General features: G+C 41.2%; 1 protein-coding gene across 1 annotated transcript in view; it reads right to left on the bottom strand.

The window, feature by feature from the left end:
- JARID2 (jumonji and AT-rich interaction domain containing 2) overlaps window positions 1-20,051 on the bottom strand; it is a 224,889-nt gene that overhangs the window by 113,025 nt on the left and 91,813 nt on the right. Inside the window, 1 exon segment of the mRNA XM_030444491.1 lies at window positions 15,730-15,865. Within this exon segment, the coding sequence (XP_030300351.1) occupies window positions 15,730-15,865 (136 nt within the window).

The following is a 20,051-nucleotide window of genomic DNA, read 5'->3' as shown; positions in this document are numbered from 1 at the left end:
ATGCTTGGCTGTCAGCTGAGCTCTGAGGATCTCACCATAGGAATGAGGCACAGACCAAGGGAAACAAAACTCAAGTTTAAAGGTGTTGGGTAAAGTAAACTTCAGCCACCTGCCAGAGAATGTGGAGGATCATTCACCTTTTAATTTTAGGGACATCTGATTCTTGACAGCATAAATGCAATTCTCTGAAGCATCAGCATACAAAAAATGAGGGCTTTAACAGCCTTTAAGAAAACACTTCTCAGATGCCAAGCAATTTCCATCTCTATTTCTAGCACTTGAGATCAGCAGCTTAACCTTACTTTCACCTCCCTTTTGTGAGTTCTACAGGCGAACCATGGGGGGAAGAGATGAGAGATGGGGTATGGGGCCAGCAACTTGAAAACCTGATGTTGGAGAAAGGCCTTCTGAAATGCTAAGGAGACTTCCTGCCACCCCCCGGAGGAGTTAAAGAAATTCCACTGCCATAAAATATTCTGCTGCTATTAAACAGCTTTTTTTGCTTACATTTTGGAGCATCAGAAGGGGAAGTGAAACAACATTAGCTGCTTCCTGACTTAATAGAAACCTTGGAACAACCATCAACACACACTTACATAATCAAGACTGTGCAGTGATGTGCATTTGATGATTTTATCTTTCAAAATAACAAAGGAGATAAAGTACCGTTTTATGATTTTTAAAGATCAATTATTCCCCCCCAAAAAATACCCAAATGAGCAAAAACCCAGACCAAATAAAAAACCAAAAAACAAGGATTCATTTCACGGCACAGAATTTTCCTTCCATCCATTCATTTAACCGAAATCTGGTACCTCTTAGCATATTACTTGTTTTAAATACAGCATCAGAGAAATGGGGTGAGGGAGTAAGGCTGTGTGCAAAGCAACAGCATAGAAATGCAGGATGAAAACAGTAAGCGAGCTTTCAAAATACACCCAAGAGGCTGTGTGTATGCTGAACTTGCCATTGTATTACTACAATCAAAAAAACAGTCTATAACTCTATTTCAAGATGATGTGGCAATACTGAAACAGAAACAAAAAGGAGAGGGGGACAAAATGACGACTGGAATCCCTCTGTACATTCAAAGTACCCTATAAAAAGCTAGTAAGGGATATTAAACTGACACAATTCAGATAACAAAAGTTCCTGGACTCCTCCCTACGCTGTTTTAAGGCATCTCTATCAAGCCCAACTCAAGCTACAAATACTATTAAATAGTATTAATGCTTGGCATGCATTTTGCCCCCCTCACTCTTCGGACGCCCCCAAAAAACACCCAACAAAACCATACTGAACCAATTGGAGAAGAATTCTGCCTGTCCCCACGTGGGACAAGGCCACAGCAGCATTTATCCTGCAGTGGGAAAAGACATCCTACTTTAGGAGCACAGTCCCCACGGGGCGGGATGAGGCAGAAAGGATGGCTTCAACCACACTGGTTATGGGAGCCACCCTCCTGAAGAGGAGGATGGATGAGTCTAATGGGAAGCAGCACTGCAAATCAAATATGCCATGCTATGTTTTGGAAGAGGGACAGTTCACAGAGTGGGAATGGTTGTCAGCATCAAAGCTGGGACCCTGACTATCCTGTAACCTGCACCAGCTGCTCGACGCAGTGACAGCCTTTGCTGCTTCACACACTTGTGCCACCCAGGTCAAGGTTTAAATCCCATGTAAAACTGTTCATTACAAACATGAACCCAAGGAACAGGAAGAATGAATGCAAACAAAACAATTATTTCAAACACTTCTCCCCCCAAATCCAAAAACAAGCTCCCCCATCTCATTTAATGGTAGAAATAATTTTTAAGACTGGATCCCAAGAGGTGAGCAGGATATCAGAAAGAAGAGTCCAGTTTTTTTCCTCCACTGATATATAAAATAAGGAAAGGCTTTGGAAAAAAGCTTGATAGATAAAAGGGGACCACTTGTAAAGGGATGTGATAGATTTCTTACATTTAATCTGCCTCAGATATATTATGGAAAACGCTTTTAAGTTAAAAAAAAAATCACTGGGGACAAGAAGGCCTCATTGTTTTCCCAAAACTTTATATGTCAACACATATACACGTATAAAAAAAAAAGTCTTTGCCTCCCCTGTGAGACATTAAATCCACACAATGTTTCTTGAAGAGGGTAAAAAGAAAATGTAGGTCAAGATGTTGAGATAGGGATTGCTTCTGAAAGATGAAAGCAGAAGAGGACTAAGCTTTCATTCCTTATGTTTCTTTGAGATTTCAAACAGTGTTATTTGATAATGGTTCCTTTCAGGAAATTGGAATTTAATAAAACTAATTATCAGTTAGAGAATTAATGTACAGTTAGTACTCCAACTGAGCTGGTATACCATGGTGATGCTTTTTACTAGCATGTACACAGTGATTACTACAGATCTTTTCTCCAAATACTAAGGCCAGTCTGCTCTCACTGGGCTGGATAGCCCAGGAGTTTGTGGGAGGAGGTAGGGGAAAAGAACTAAAAAAAGAAATCCATGATCTCCACAGTGAGTCTGCAGCAAGCAGCCTGGAGTTGTCCTCTTGGCATGTTGCAGGAAAAAACGCTCCCACTTCAAAGGGAGCACAGAAAGTGAGAGGACAAAGACAGAAAAAAAAAACCACAGGTTGCTGGAGAGGAAAAGTACATGGAGAAAACAGGAACACTCATTTTTCTCCTTCCAGTTTAAAGGGAGGAAAAAGAATGACAACAGAAAACGAAGGGTGTACACAAACAGGAAGAGGGGGAGTACTCCTAATTCTCTGGTATTAACATGGCAGTATATGAGAATTATTTTTCCTATCATCATAAGCTAAAAATCCTGAACAACACTGCACAGAAAGCAAGTAGTATAAATGGGAGTATCCCCCATGAGAGGCACTAGCAGCAGATGCAGCTAGATTTGGACCAAGAGCAGTTTCTCTGCCATTCAGAAGGAAGCACTTGTGAGCGTTTCAGGGGCCTACTCAGGTTTGAGATGCTGTTTCCAGAGATGGCACAGTATGGCACACCTGCTGCACATCACTGGTGAGTAAGTTAAACTCAAGCTTGTGTAGTCTTAAACCTAAATCATACGAGTGAATTTTGAGGGGGAAAATGCATACCATGGGAAGCTCTGCAATCTCCAAGGTTTCAGCAGCTTTGCCTTTCTTTTTCACTGTAGTTTCCAAGCAAATACTAAGCCAGTATATTCCCTAAAGTTCCCTGATGGGTGAGTGAGCTCCTACAATGAAATCCTGTCATGAGCTTTGTGTTTAAGGTCTCAATCAGAAGGGCCATAATCAGGTTCTTCCTCAAAACAGTACTTACATTTAGTCAAGCTATAAGCTTTTGAGGGAAGAAGGGACATTTTTTTTACATGATCAATAAAAGTTTCTTCCACATTAGCAGATTAGTTCCTCTGAAGTCATAATTTCACTTGGTATGTCCCCACCTGGGTTAAAGCAGGATCTTGCCTGCGAAAGTAGATGTAGCCTTCCAAAATATTCCTTGGCTCCCAACAGGCCACATCCAGACAAAATTGCTCCCTACAAGGAGCAATTGTCTTCCTACAGAAAGAATTCCCTAAATCCTTCTGCTGAACTTGGCACTACACCACACTCAGCCCCAAACCTTGGGGCTGAGGAGTGCTCACCTTTCCTTTATAATTCCTTCAAGCTGCAGAGTAACAATCATTTTTAGAGAAAACAAAACCAAATCAAAATCTTAACAAGGTCCTTCCTATTCTGCTTAGCACATTAGGGAACCTAAGTCTTCTTGTGACAGAAGGGCACCGAAATAGTACTGTTCCATTGCCTCCAACCTGAATAAAGGGAAACAACTGACATGGAATACATCTCTACTCTCTGGTCCCTGTTGCCTGAAGAACAACCTGGTCAGCCTAGGTCAAGAGGGAGAGCAGTCACGGGACAAAAACTGAAAGCTGTCCTCCTAAAACCTTGGTAAATTTTCTGAGTCCTTCATCTGTACCAGCAAAATTTCTCCTGGAATTAGGACAGTGCAAACTGAAGAGCAGTCTTTCTCAGCAGTCTGTTCCTTTCTAAGTTTTCCCACAAATTTAATTTTCGTAAGACTATCCCCACTGAATCCAACATTATTTTAGAAGCTTTAAATAGAAATTTACTTAGCAGCTATAATTTTGATACAGCCAGATGGTAATCCAGCACTATCTCAGCATCCAGCTACACTAGGGAAATCGAAGGACTGCAAAACCATGTTCCTGATAGACCCCAATATTCAAGTTTGCAGGCAGTATCTTAAATTCTTTTTTGCAATCAGTTAACTATTCTAAAGGGAGTCTGCTTTCCTGGCTGTTAATGGCAAATGTGAAGATCTGTAACAGAAAGAAAGGTGGTTTCTGCACTGAGCTATGCCTTAAAACTAACATCTCATTTATTCTACTTTAGGAGCAGAGTATTTTTATGTAAACCTGTCTTACGCTCTGGATGTTAAACAACTTTTAAGACTTTGCATGCTTTAGTGAAATGCTTTCCATGCTTGCTTAAAGCAGACTTTGTACCAAACTGTCTTCCTCCAACCAAGGAGAGATTAACATCAGCTTGTGGCTCAAAAGCATCTCTTTCACAAAGAGCGTTTACTCTTCAGTTCTGGTCTCTTGTTAATTAGACTATAAATATTCAAGGACACTACCATACTGTGTGAAGGTAATCTATCAAAGACTGCATTTAAATCTACAATTGCAAATGGGCTGTGTTTATCTACTTAGCTAAGACAGCCGTGTCCATTTCAATTAGATAAGGTCATTTTGGGGCAAATGTAAACTGGCATTTGAAGTTCATCCCTGCAGGACAATGAGATGAGGTAAAGCTTCTGAGACAGGTTTCCATCTAAATAAAACTTGACAAGTAGTCCTTAACCACAGACCTCATTTCTGCACAAAAGGCCATCTTCAATTGATTTTGGGGAGGGGGAGAAGAGTAGCAACAAATATGTTGCAAGAATTCAAGCTGCATTCTGCTAACATCTATCCTTTTTTATTCATGACTACCACCTGGAGGTAATTGTTGCTGACCTTCCAAGATATAAAGACGCAGAACAACTACAGTAGAAAGTACCTGATTTTATTATGTTGGCAAAATTATAGAAGTTCTCTTCTTACTGTCCTATCAAGTAGATTGTCACACTAAAGATCTGCTGGAACTCTTCTCCTTGGAAGTGAATTGGTATGCTCCTGGACAGATGCACGCCAGGAACCAACAGAAGGGGAACTGAGCCCTTCAAGCAGACTGTGTAACAGCAATATGCCACTCCACAACCCCAGTCCACTCCCTCATGACACCTTGTGCAACCCTACCACTTGCTTCTGACATGCACAGCACTCTGAAATGAAATCCCAACATCACAGCAAGGGAGCAGGGGCCAGGAAAAAAACAGAAGCAGATTACACTCCTCTTCAGTTCTCTCAATCCTATACACTTATATCTGAAACACTTCAGTGCAACTCAGATGCCTTTTACTCAATGTCCTATCCAAGAGGACGTGTTTCTACCACTGTTCTAGCACCCTCTTGCTAACACTGACAGCATTTCCACCCTGAAGCATAAAGAAAACTCCCACATTGTGAAGCAGGGGAAAAACTGTACTCCTTCTGTGCCATTTTCATCACTTTTAAGCTTCTTTCAATCTCTCCACATACACAGCAGGCATGACATAAAAACACTGGGGTGCTTTGCAGCTACAGTAAAAAGAGCATCTTTAAAAACAGCTGGCCATGCAAGAAATGCTTTCACCTCTCACAGAGGAGACAATCACTGTCTGAGGGAGGTATTTTAGGAAGAACTTGTTTTTGAGGCAACCTGGCTGAAGCAGAGCACGCCAAGTTACAATTTACCTCTAGCACTTCTGTTTGCACACAGGCACACAAAGACTAGGAAGAAGCTGAACTGAAATATTTCTAAGGTCAATCACTACTGAAGCTAAGTGAGTGATGAGTGAAGGGGAAAAAATGCAATTAAATGTTGGTGTGGTCCTGGGGCATTACTCCGAACAGCTGGCTGAGGTCAAACCATCTGCAGGAAAAGTGGCTTATCTCCTGGCTTCCCAAATTGCACCAGAGGTCAGCTGAAGAGGTTTCAGGAGTTTGCCAGCTTTGCCCCTTTGTGGGATCCTTGTCAGATTGCTCCAGCTGGGCTCCTTTCAGCTCTTGCCTTTTTCCATTTAGCATATAGCTTGAATAAAGAAAACAAGATGAAGGCTTCCAAAGATAACGCAGTCTTTTACAAACAGATGCAGAACAAAGCACAGGAAATTCTGAGCAAAGTAAAAAATGAATGTTGTCTGTTCAGGGCTTATCTGGAATGAGTTAGTCTTAGTGGACAGATCTGAAACATCACATAGTCTCGACTGCAATTGCAATGCTCTGTAACTGTCTTGTGAGAGGAGAAAACAGGAAGGGTAAGGGTTGAAATTCAGAAGCCTCTAGCTCTCAGAGCTGGAAACTCCTTCAGATCTACTCAAACAACACTCGCAAGTCAATTTTGTCACCGTCATCCCTGACGCTCTAAGCACAATGCTTCTACATCTACACCTTTGACTGGACCTCCTTCACAGTATTAAATTAATTTGAACTGGGAAATAAAGGACATCAGAAGCAGATTATTGAAAATGTGTATTCATCTAATTCTGGAAGCAACATCACATTAACTGCCTGTAATAAATCTGTGCTAGTCAGACACACACAAAAAGACCAAAAAATCCATGTGCATTTATTACAAAATATAGCAATCTGCTATGATTTAACAGTATATGTGCTAAACTGTATTTTTCTGGAAAACATTCACCCACAAGCACTGGGAAATACCAGTTATGTGATCAACCTCTCATTATCACCAGTTATCAAAAGACAGCAGTTATTTGAGAACATTTTACTTGGAGATTTTGATATCAAAAAAATACCACCCAAACCAAACTAAAATGTGAAGGTATGAGCTCAGAGTGCAGACTGTCCTAGGCTGTTATGAGCCATAAAATGAACGTGACTAATTCCTGGAAAGTTGTGACTGAATTTTTTAATTATTGTTTTTATTTTCAGAGCAGAAATTCAACGTTCAAATGTGGGCTGCTGACACCTAAAAAGAATGCAGTATCCATCTACTGGTATTTTCATTTTACTCCCCATCACTACACGGATCCCCTAAGCCACTTTAACTGGGAACACCTACACTTAACAAGTCAAAGCCTGGAAACACAGGAGGTGGAGGGTATTTGAAGTGGAAGAGTAAGGTGCACTGACAGCTGTGCCAGACAACTTGCAGAAGTGGCTACTGTACCCATCAGCAGTTACAGCAATCTATCACTGTATCTCTACTTTTTCTTTTAAAACCCACTTTACTAACAGGGTTGACACCATATAGTGTACAGCACACATGACACCTGCTCTGAATGAATGCAGCCTAATGGCCTTAAGAACATCCTTCTGGACCAAATAGTTCTCAATCTCCTTCCACTCCTTAAAACAGCAAGCCATTTCTAAAATGTCCCCCATGTCAAGGCAGAATTATTGTGGAGGTCGTAAGACACAAAACAAGCCCTTGAAGACTGAAAATGTCTTCTCTCTAATACTCTAAAAGTGCTCCACAAAATGTAGTCTTGCACTACTAGCTCAAAGCTATAGCTTAAAAATAATTAGTGGAAGCCTTATTCAAACCTAAGCATAGACAAATTTCAGAAAATACAGTTCCCAAGGACTGATTACAATAAGCTGTATTACACAGTTTGTCTGGATGACAAACTTCTGCTTTGATTTGTGATATTGCTTTTATTTCCTGTTACATTTCTATTTTCTTAAGAGAGTATGCTATTCCAGTGACTGGCATTTTCTTTCCCTGCTGCTTCTCTAGTATTACCCCTTATTGTCTCTTTCAAATTAAAAGCACTCGTTACTTATTGCACAGTCTGCCAATCATGGGTGGTGGGAGACCAAGAGAAGTACTGAAATTTAAATCCTTATTACAACAACAGCTATGCATTCCAACTTGCAGACCTCTGGTCTCCACTCCTACACTTTAATAAACACTAATAATAACAATAATCATCATCATCACTGGGTAGCAGACAGACAAAAAGAGATAGAAGTATCTTTTTCCCCACTCCTACGCCTTCTGAGAACTATTGCTAATAAACACAGAAGCACTGTGCTCACTTTTTCTGAGCATACTGCTGGACTGCTGCCCTCACCTCCCCTTTGTGTCCACACCTTGTGCAAGTTTTCCTTCTCTTCCAATAGCATGATCCAGCAGACATGGGTGTGTGGAACTCCACCATTTACACCACCTCCAACAAATGTTTAATTTTGTTTTGTTGCCTATGTAAACTACAAGTTCTCTCTTTACTGCCTATTAGCACAGAAAAGATGAAGAAAGTGACTAGCATCAACCACCAGTTCTCATCTTAGCAGATCACTTCATGAACTTCTTCCACCCCAACCTATCTGTCTGAAGGAGAGTGGATTTCTCTTGTTTTTAACACACCAATAAAAATACAATCATTAAAAAAATGTAAAACAACTACAAACAAATTTAAATGTCTTTATCTGACAACCAATGAAATAGCTGAATTAGATGCACTGGCTTTGGATTCTCACTTAATATTACAGCCAAGAAAAAGCAGCTTTGTACAAGTGATTTCTTACTCTAAATTCTAAAATAAGCAATCTAGAATTTTTTTCTAGACATACAATTTTCAACAGAGCTGGCAACCCTATGAGGTAAAACCACCACCATCCTTTTGGCTGTATATGCAAGTCAGAAAGATGCCAGGGTCCAAGTTTTGGCTGGCTAGCAATTTTATGGCTGACAAAGACAGAATGAAGCAGCTTGCTTGTCTGCTCTCACGGGTGCTTTCTGGACTGCTGATATAAACAGTAAATCCAAGGCAGCAGCCATGGAGAATGACCCTGAGTCAAGGAAAACAAAGTTGTTGTCCTCTGCTGGGATTAAGGCAAAGTTCTGTTGGAAGGTCTATGTAATGAATTTCACCACCACTTCACTGCTGGGTTTTTTTGTTGTTGTTTGTTTTGTTTAATACATAAAATACATAAATCTAACGCTACATTTGTGAATCACTTTTCAGTGGATTTTTAAGCTACACTCTAGTTTTGCTCCTATTTCTGGCAACTGTTGTTCCTTCTAGCACCTGAGGCTGTGGTTATATGAGACAACTGTGTCAATGTTAAGGCTATGCTTACACAAGGTAACTGTGCCAACAAAGCTGCTTCTACTATCAAAATGGACAAGTCTGGTTTACTCCTCCATCTTGCAGTCAAGGTATCTGTCCCCTCATTTCCACCAAACAAACACTTAACACTTATCTGAGCTTTTGATAAACCTGTGTGTTTCATTAAACTAGAGGAAAATTATTTATTTTTTTTAAATTGTTTTTCTGCCACTTCAGCATGCTAATCCATCTGTACTGCATAAAGCAGATAAATGGCAGAGCCAGCATAGGACAGGAGGTGAAAGGAGTGTGACCAGACCCATCAGCCACTGCTGAACTCTCTCCCATCTTATTTATTTTAGGCCTACAATAATTCAGTCCCTTACAGATTATGCATATGCTTCTCTCTGCAGGTTATTTATTGCTGTTTTCATTTTCCATTACCTACAATTAGTAATTTGCAGGAAGACAAGATTATTTTTAGAATTACTTTGACTAGAAATGCACTTAGGGGCAATAGCAACTCTTCTTAGATGGCCATGAAATTAAGTTTTAAGAAAATTAATTACACAATTTCTCTTTTTCTCTGGTTTAAAAAATATCCACTTCTGCTATGTTTCAGAAGAAAACGATGATAGGTGTCCTGCATGAGAAAATTTCCTGGCAGCCCTGCCAAACACTGAAATTGTATTAAGTCAGGAGCACAATTTGGACATAATCAAATTGAGTAGAGATCACTGAGGGCGTAATTTGGCCTGCAGAATTTTTATAAACGGTGATAATGGAAAAGGAAAAAAGAGCCTGTGTCAGCCAATGAACAAGCAAGACCTTGGCAGGCTTGAAAATGAATTCTGTTCTAAAAAAAAAAAAAAACAAAGAAAGGAAAAGAGATTTGGAAATCTTTAATGGAGCCCAACCCCAACATCCTGTTGTTTATTTGTTAATCTTTAAATTCACTTGACATCAAGCATTAAAGTGAAAGTGATGTTGAGTGCCATGACAAATCTGCTCAAATGCTTATTTTCTGAACCTTTCAGTTGAAAACATCTATATTTAATCACAGTCTTAAACTAGCCAAAAAAAGCTGTTTACTCTGAATGTAAAGAGGAAATATTGCAAAGTTGAAAGAGGTATTTCTGTTTCTGTAAATGCATTTTAGAAATCCACTTACACAGACAAGGGTCCTTGGCACACTTACAATCTTCTACTAAAGCTTAGGAGACAGACAGACATTACCCACTGTCAACAAATGCAATTTCACATCACTGATGGAGTGAAAAGCTCCCTAGACAAACGTTAGCATAAAATCTTCTTCCAGTATTTAATTGCAGCCTTCAGAAAAAGGAGAGGTGAAGTTCACAGCATATTTGAACCATCACAGCAAAAGAAGAGAGCTACTTTCTTGGTCAGTATTAAAGGCTGGGTGGTGGTCCAGCCTGTTTGCCTGCACCAGGGAGGAAAGAGGCAAGTAGTGACTCAGGGCATGTAAGGGCACCACTGAGATAGCAGCACTTCTCCAAGAGCCGCTGTGTTTTCATCAGCACAACTGAGAAGAGACGTGGCCTCAACCCAGAAAAGATGTGGTTGCCCTCCTGGCAGCTGCTGTCACCCCACATGGTTGGCTCATGGCAAATAACACAGGGCACTGAGATGAATCACCCAGCTTAGCTGTGTTTAGGAATTTCTACCATGATTATCCCTTTTTATGCCATGCATAGGATACCATCTACACAGCCAGGGAAAACAAACACCAAGCTGGAGTCAGATGAACCCAGCCCCCATATCACCCTAACCACTGGGCACCTTTGTTTTTATGCCATCTGCTGGGGAGAGACAGAAACCCCCCATGCAGAAGACAGGAAACACTTGAAAAAGCATGCAGCAATGACAAAAATAGCTATTTCCATATAGCACTGCTGCCTGCCCCAGCCAGCCTGGGCAGCCAGTGCAGTAGCAGCCCAGCTGGGGATGGGCAGACTCAGGCATCAGAGCAGGCTGATGGGTCCAGCACCATGGTCCTACCACGGGCTGCCTTGGGGGCCTGGGCCAAGACAGTTTTGGAAAAAGCAAACATCCAGTAAAAGTCACATTAGCTTTTGTGTGGGAATGGCTAAGGCTGGGAGTAGACCAGCACAAAGAAGAAAGGGGGACCACAGGCGTCTGTGGACTGACCGCCAGCTCCACCGAACTGCTGACATTGTTCCTTCTTTAGTTAAAGAGCAAACATAGATGAATAAATAATTTTAACATCCCTAAATCTAAGGTGAAATATCTCAAAATAGCAAAATTACATATTTTTACCCATCTTCTGACTTACTAAATGAGCAAGACTTCCAACTTCTACCTTGAACGAAAGCATAGGCTTGCTTACATTTGATTTCCCAACTAGAAATAAAATGTTTGTATTTGCCACAACATTTACCTAGCTGGCAGGTTTGGAAATTGCCATGACACCTCTCTAGGACAAAGCATAGCTGCAGAAAATGTACTATCTGCTTGAATAATTCCAATGTCTGGTTTGTCATCTCTGTAGATGAACTAACCATGTTAAACAAACAAGCTAACTTCAACACTTTTTCCATCAATGAAACTCCAGTACTTTTGTATCACAGATTTCTTCTTCATCACAAGTTCTGAAGTACAGAATTTAAAATCTTAGGTCATAAAATTTTTCTCTATGATATACTCTCATAAAAAGAATGCAAGCAATAATTATATCTTTCATTGCTTTTTACAGCCTTATCTCACATTCTAAGTTACACAAGAAGAAAATGATTTCCCAAGGGACCTAGTTTTCCTTTTAGATGAGGATCTTTGAAAATTGGTATCACAATTCCAAACACCAATCCCTATTCTTAAAATCCTAATGCAAATGACAGGCAGCAGTAATCAAAATCACTAAAGAGGTCCCTCTGGGTTTTTCAGCACATGACCTTGTTTCCATAATCAGAGTTTCAGTATCCCATTTAGGGTTGCAGAAGGTTTCTTGACAACCTGCAGAAGCATCTCCTTCAGATTTTATATTCCCACACACAGGAACACATAGCAAACAAAGCATACTGCAGAGTTTTAATCTGTATTCTGCAAATATCTAGTGTCAACATAAACATACATTTGGAGCATTCGCCAATACAATAGTCATAATACATCTAGTCCTGTTTCTCTGAAATCCTTCTATCTTGAGATGGGAAATAGGAGTGAAGAAAGAAAAATAGGGTGAAAAATAATAGGTAACACAGACATGGAAGCAAAAATTACCAAGTGAAAAGGAGATACAAAAAGGTAGGAGTAAAGAGACTTGCAAACACACTACGAACCCTAAGCAAAATCCCCCTACTTCAACGACAACAGCCTAAGAAATGGTGTATCAGCCACAAACTGAAAATGGAAGGATTGTTTTCAAGAAAACAAATATCTTTCATAGTTCAGAAGAGACAGACAAGGTACTACAATGCATGTAAATCTCCAAACTACTTTGAATTTTTATTTTTTTTTACTCCAGTTATTCAGAGAGGCATGGAAGTCAATTGTCTCTGTCCATCTTACAGCTTGCAGAAACTCTAGTACAGAAAAGACTCCTTTAATGAGTTCATCTCTCACATTTAAAATGAACTTTCTTTTCACACTATCAATCAAAAAGGCACCATTATTCCAGCTACCAAATCATTACCAGTGATACCACTGTACTCACCAGCTGAAATACCATTGAAAATATTTTCATACAAGTTTAGTTATAGCTTGGCAAATGCTGGTGAAACAACTTTTATAGAATGCTTATGCAACTTCAGCCACTTAAAATCCATACAATTTCTTAAAGACAACAGTCAGAAGAAGCTGGTGTGTACTTTATCTTCCTCTATTGCCAAAAGTAAGTATGTCCTACTGAAACAAGTTACAGGTTGCAAGTTTATAAATAAACGATTTAAGGGATGATAAATATAAAAACAGAACAAAGAAACTCTCTTGCACTACATATTGTGGCACTAAGTTCTCATCCTGCCTACTCAGTGGTTCACAGTCCCCTGAGGGACTCTCTCAGGGGTAGGTAAGACCACTCCATGCTTTCACACTGAGAACCTTTTCCCACCTTTATGTTTGTAACCCAAAGCATCCAAACCAGAATTAAAAGTCAGGGGAGTCCAGATTTACAGAGACACTGAACACATTTAACTTCAAACTAGTCCAGCTGGATTCACCCCACACCCCTCCCCGAGAGCTGTGGGTGCTGAATATTAAGAAGGAGATGGCTCACATAAAACTGTATGTAAATGCGTGATGCCTTTTGGAGTAACACAAGGAAATTCTGGTTGTGGCCTTAATGTTGGAACAAAGGACACACGCAAAGAAATATTTTTTACTTCAATAGTATGAAATCATGGATCTAAGGCTCACTCTAAAAAATATTAAATTTTCCTAGATTCAAAATAGCTTGGCAATTTCTTAGGATGACCTGCTTTTCCCTCTAGCCCATAAAGTAATGACCTGCTTTTTCATCCAGTCCACAAAGGCTTGTGAATTTGAAAACACTTTTTTAAGTTTTAATTAAAAAGTTGCATGTTTAAATAGATTTTCTTAATGTCACTGCACAATATCAATCCTCCTCCCTTTTGCAAAACCTTTTTTTAAATGAAGCACTCTTACACATATCAATTGGGAAAAAAGCTTTTGGATGGTGATGTTGAAATAGAGCAGTGCTGAGACAGGATATTTAAAGAATCATTTAGCAAACACAAAGACATAATATGATTCTGGCTAAAAAAAACAACCAACCAAACAAAAATAAAAAACAGAAACAACAACAACAAACAAAAATTAAAACAAACAAACAACAAAAAACCCACAAACCTCCCCCACCAACCAGCCAAAAAAAATCCCACCTAACTCCCAAAGAGCTGATCACCTTCTTGTCTATGAAAAGAGAAAAAGCAGCAAACACTGTGGTTTTAAACCCAAGGGACAAGCTCTGAGGACACGAGCTGTGCTGCTGCCAGAGGAAGCCAGTGGTGTGCTCCATGTCTGGTACCTGCATTGACACAGCATTCCCAGCCAAATCACTTTTGATCTAAGCTGCCTTTGGAGAAACAAGGCACCATAAAAACCTCAGTCATCCTGTAACCTGGCACACCATCAAAGCCTCCTAACACACAATTACTGTGCTTCACGCCTTTTAGACTTTTTTCCTTTGACTAAACAAAACCCCCACAATGGAGTAAGAAACTTTCCAAGAGAAATTGTGCTTGACAGAAGATCAATGATGCAGAGGTGTTGGAGGGAAAAAAGCCAGTGCTGTTTTGTGTACACCTCCATGCTTATTAATGTCTGGCTGCTAAAGCTAGATGCCCCTTCCCATAAGATCAGTATTTGATATTATCACTGAACTCAGAAGTCTGAGGTCTTCTTTAATCTCATTAAGGAGTTTCCAATTCCTTACGCAATGCAGTAACTTCACCGTGCTGCCTGTAGTTATTCAGCTGTTCCCCAAGGTTTTTTCCCCTCATTGGCAATAATGCTCAGTGAAAATGCAGTGAAATTTGACTCACCATGTCAAAAATGAAAGCTACTTATTTATAAGAATAATCTACCAAGTAAGCACCCAGCTGCTGCTTTAATGCATTAGCACATGTATAGTTATGCACATGCCTAAAAGAAACTGCCATAAACCTCCATAAAGAAACAAATAAGCTCTTGTGGGTGAAGAGAAAATCTTAAGCTTGCCCAGAAATCTGAATCCTGCTAATCATCACTTTCAAAGCTCAAGCCAGCATGACAAAGCCTTTTCAAGAAAGGTTCCTATGTCAGGGACTGAATCTGAAAGAGAGACATTTTATATTCACCTCTTGGGACACCATGGCATTTTTAAGCAAACCATAAGGGAAGGGGGAGCAACAGATATAATAGTTCAAAGGATTAAATAAGTAAAATTAAAGTTCTTTCAAGCATCTGTAATGTAAGCTGGTCTGCATCTCCTTTTGAAACTTTCTAACAACTGCTCTGTGACCTGCTAAACTACGAGAGTCCAATGTCCCAGCATTTGTTTTCCTATCAGTCCTTTAAATCTTTTTATGACTCCTGTGCTGCCTCACCTCTGAACAATAGACAACATGGGCTGAGATCACCCCAGAATTACAGGTGCTTGGTTGGCCAGTTTCTTGCATCTAAATGACAGAGTAGGTAAATTCTGTCCCACCTTGTCCTTCCCAGAGGTAACTGAAGCTAATTACCTGTAAATGAATACCTTCTCTGTTGACATACTCAGCACATCAGGGAGCAGACTGACCAGAAGAGCCTCCTTTTTTACCAAGCATCAGCCTGTCCCTGTCTTCTTGACTGACACACCTACCACCCTCCATCCTGACCTCCATCTGAATCGGTTTGCCAGAAACCAAAACATGGGGATTGTTCAAACCGGGCATTTTGAACACTTTAAGAAACTCGTTCTTTTGTGGAGATCAAAAAGGCACAGTGCATGCCAGATGGTGCACTGGCCCCCCTTCCTCACTGCAGCAGAAGAACCACTTTGAAAAGGACTGAGTCCTTCCACAGGGCTCAACTCACCGTTCACTGCCTTGAGGCTCCCGCTGATGCCATCGCCGTGCTGCCGCTTCTGCGCGTTCTTGAACTCCTTCAGAGATAAATAAAGGACCTTCCGCACCACCCTCTCCTCTGACCAGGGAATCCCATCGCTGTCATCCTAAAGAAGACAGAAATGGAAAGGAGACATTAGACACACACACTTGAAACAAAAGCAAAACAAACAAAAGCCTAGGGTAGACAGATTATTTTTAATTAAAAAAAAAAATGCTGAGGAAAAATATCGTGTAGCAAAATTCAACCTAAATTTGACCAGCTCTAAAGGAGAACAGAAATATCCTAAAAATATAATCAAATATATGCATGGGGCATCATCATAAAATAAGAGTCTGGATGCCTCTAATCCTTTATCCTGTAAACAGCAATATTCATTTAATAGGTGTTAGACAACTGGTGAAACTTTCCTGTTAAAATCGTCATAATGCACCCCTCACAGAGAAATTTATTGCAGCCAGAAAGTTCTATTCCTTGGGGGTTGGGAGTGGGCACTAAATTGAATGTTGCAGAAATATAAGAGTTAAGTTTTGTGAACTAACTTCCTGTTGCCCTTTTGGGGTCTTGGTTAATGCCTCTTGGCTCACAATTGATTTTTTTTTTTGAGAAGCTGTACATTGATAACAATGAAGTAATTCTAAATTTATCTCAGTGTAAAGCCAAGTGGAATTTGGCCCATGGGGCATATGTTTTCTACTTTATTTATAGGAGACAAATATATTGTCAAAAGCAATACTAGTGTATGTCATATTTAGTACTTGCTTTAGTTAAAATATTAATTCCCTGGAAAAGCATTTCCCTAAAGCATTTAGCATTCAAATAAATTAAGTCAGCAAATTGATATAAAGACATAAGTGAGATCAGGTAAGTCATCATATTTTCATAAGCCCTGTAATTGTCTTGGGGTCTCTAAAAATCACTATTTGAGCACTTCTGCCCTTGAATTCCTGAAGGGCTACATCATTGCCAAGCAAGAAGATTAACATTTCTAGGCAGACCTTATTAGGTAAGCGTACCACAGCATACTGCCACACTGCACTGGAAACCCCAAAATCCCCATAAGTGATTCCCACCAAGAGGCAGGACATTTATACCACCCTGTGTGTCAAACAAGTGACCAACACCACCAAAACCATTAACTTAAAAAAAAAAATTTATTTTTTTTTTTTTAAATCACAGAATTATGGAACAGTTTTGTCTGGAAAGGACTTTTAAAGCTCATCTACTCCAACACCCCTGCAGTGAGTAGGAACATCCTCAACTAGATCCAGTTGCTTAGAGCCCTGTACAACTTGACCTTGAATTTTTCCAGGGATGGGGCACCTTCCACCTCTCTGGGGAACTTCTTCCTGGTGGTAAAAAACTTCTTCCTTGTATCTAGTCTACGTCTCCCCTTATTTAGTTTAAAACCAGTATATATTGTACTGCTTCTACTGCCCTGCTAAAAAGAGCCAACCCCACAACTCCAACTCTCTCAGCCTGTCTTCATAGGAGAGGTACTCCAGTCCTCTGATATTTTTGGTAGCCCTCCTATGGACCCACTCCAACATGTCCATATCTTTCTTGGGCCAAGGACTCCAGAACTGGGCAAGTGGGGTCTCCAAGTGGAGTCTTGTGAGCGAGGAATAGAGGGGAAGAATCATGTCCCTTAATCTGCTGTTCCCTCTTCTTTTGATACAGCCCAGAATACAGTTGGCTTTCTGGGCTGTGTACACATTGCCAGCTCATATCCAGCTTTTCATCCATCAGTACCCCCAAGTCATTCTCTGCAGGGTTTCTCCTACTCTGTGCATCCCCCAGCCTGTATCAACACTAGGGGTTACCCCAACCCATGTACAGGACATTACACTTGGCCTTGTTGAATCTCATAAGGTTCACACAAGGCCAGTTCTCAAGTTTGTAAAATAAGCATAGTTTAGGGTGACCAAGCTTTTTCTTTGCTCCTCTAGTGAGGCACTGGCATTCAGCTGCAGCACTGTGATCAAAAACATCCTCCCCAAAAAGAAAAAACACTGTTGTAATGTGAGGGGAAGGGGAGGAGGGTAGGGAAGAGGAGCAGTGGGGAGGCAACACAATGCGTGCCATGACAGCAGCCAGCATTTTGGCAGTGGGATGCACATTTCACACAAGGGACGAGCTTCTCTACTTTGAAGAAGGATGAGCTATGCGCAGGGAGCTTTCAAGTGCGCGCAGCTCTGGGCCAAGAAACCAAATTTTGTAGCCCAAACCCTACAGCAACAAAAAAAAAAAAACCCCAAAACAAAACAAAAAAAACTCCAGGAAAGCATTTTAAAAAGACTGGTACATCCAGCTATTAATTCAACAGAGGTTTACACAAACAATTCCTGCTGACCATTTTGCTGCCAACACAAGTTCAGCCCTAGCCAGAAGTGACACACAATATGGGAGGGCTGCGACCTGCTTGATTTTATCACAGCTTACCCAAAGACACCCCATTTTGGTTCCAATTGTCTCCAAGTCTGGAGAGGAAATTTGGACAGGAATCCCATGGGCCTGGCAAGATGTCACTCCTTCCTGTTGTCACAGAAACTACTTATTAAACCCACAAGGTAATTGTGCTTGGATATAAACACTTCTGGCACCAGCCTGTGTTACGGCCACAGGCCTGAGGACATCACTCATTCCCTTCACCTGCATTTCTAGAAATTCCTAATACAATGGGCAGCAAATGTAAGAGAAAAAGGATGAAAGTTCCCTCTGGACAGGAGCACGGCTTCTGACTGAAGCCTAGATGAGTCATACAGAAACCCTAATGAGAGGCAACAAAACCACCAACCTATATTTTTATATACTTTAAGCCAGGCACACACAAGATGTGTAAATACTGAGCCCAGTTACTATAAGCTGCACTCAGACACGTGCTGCTTCCCCTGGCCCCTGTCAGCCAGAGGTCTCTCCTGTGAAACACCCTCCAGAATAAACCCTTCCCTCCACCAGACCCTGTGATCCTCAAGGAGCTGGAACTTGTGTGAAAATACGCATCAGTTCCTGATCCTACGTTTACCCTGGTTAAAAATGCATCCAGGAAACTTAAAAAACAAAGAAATTAATCATACTTAAACCCACTTTGTCATGCAAGCTCACTTGAAGGAGGCACAAGGCAACATTCGCTGCTCCCAGTAGTGACAGGGTGAAACCTGCTGATAGAATGGGTCTTTGCATTTACATACACAGACCAAGTAGTTGACTGCAGCTAGTAAAGTGACTTCTGGTAGGTACAACCCATGTCCCAGGACACACAGGTTACAGTCCCTCCTGCAGGAGGGCAGGAGATATCACCACACACCAGAGGCCTCTGGTCTAGGCCAACACTTTTGAAGTATTTTTGTGAATGGCCTGAAGTCATCTCCCCCACACACACAACATCCTGGAGATGCAAAAAGAAACTGGTGTGCAACCCTGAGCTCTATTTTCTGAGGGAAAATCTGACAAGGTGTCTTCCTGGTGCCAGCTGGAGGCTTCAGCCCTACTGCCGGAGATGCTCTGGGCTTCTCCCTGTCCTAGGGCCTGCAGAGAGCCGGGAACCGAGAGGCAGGAACAAAAACCTCCCTCAGCAAGCCCTGAAGAAACAGCAACATTTCACACCACTCTCGCTTCACAGAGCTGTAGAACTCAAGGTGAACCACAGTGGCATCATCCCCCTGCTATCACAGCAGCACTCTCAACAGGGAGTACCCCCACGCACAGGGGAGTATCTGCACACAGGGCTCCCATCAGCCCGCCTGCGCTGAGGTACTGCTGCTCAGATTAAAAAAGGATCTCAAGCTCCCCAGGGCTGCGTTATCCAAGGTCAGCAAAACTGGGGTTTTGCCATTGCTTATGCCTGCATTCGTGTGCCTCCATATGCAGGAGTAATAAAAATGTTTCACAATCGTCCGTCACAGCATCTTCCCCTCCTCAAGCCTGCGGCACACGAGCAGCCACAACAAGTCTGACTCAGAGCCCAGCTGCTGCTGCTGCTGCTCCTCTAGCAAGGCACCTCCAGCTCTGGACACGTCGAACCGTAATTACGTGTGTCAGACCATCTCTGCCTCTTCATGCCAGTGGAGGAAGAGCCACTGTTTGCCCCGCTCTGCACCCACACCACCACCAACTTAAAGAGTTACCTCGCTTGAGAAAAACAACACACACACGCACCCAGAATAGCTCAGAAATATCCTCCAGTGAAAGCCTTGAGGACCTTACTGTATGTAACTTCTGAAAAGCAAACATGCACAAGAACAAAAGAAAAGAGGAAAAAAACCTCAAGGGGACTCGATCACTGCCTTTAA

Source organism: Calypte anna, chromosome 2, assembly GCF_003957555.1.
Source record: "Calypte anna isolate BGI_N300 chromosome 2, bCalAnn1_v1.p, whole genome shotgun sequence".
Lineage (NCBI taxonomy): Eukaryota > Metazoa > Chordata > Aves > Apodiformes > Trochilidae > Calypte > Calypte anna.
This window is presented reverse-complemented; position numbering and strand designations above follow the sequence as displayed.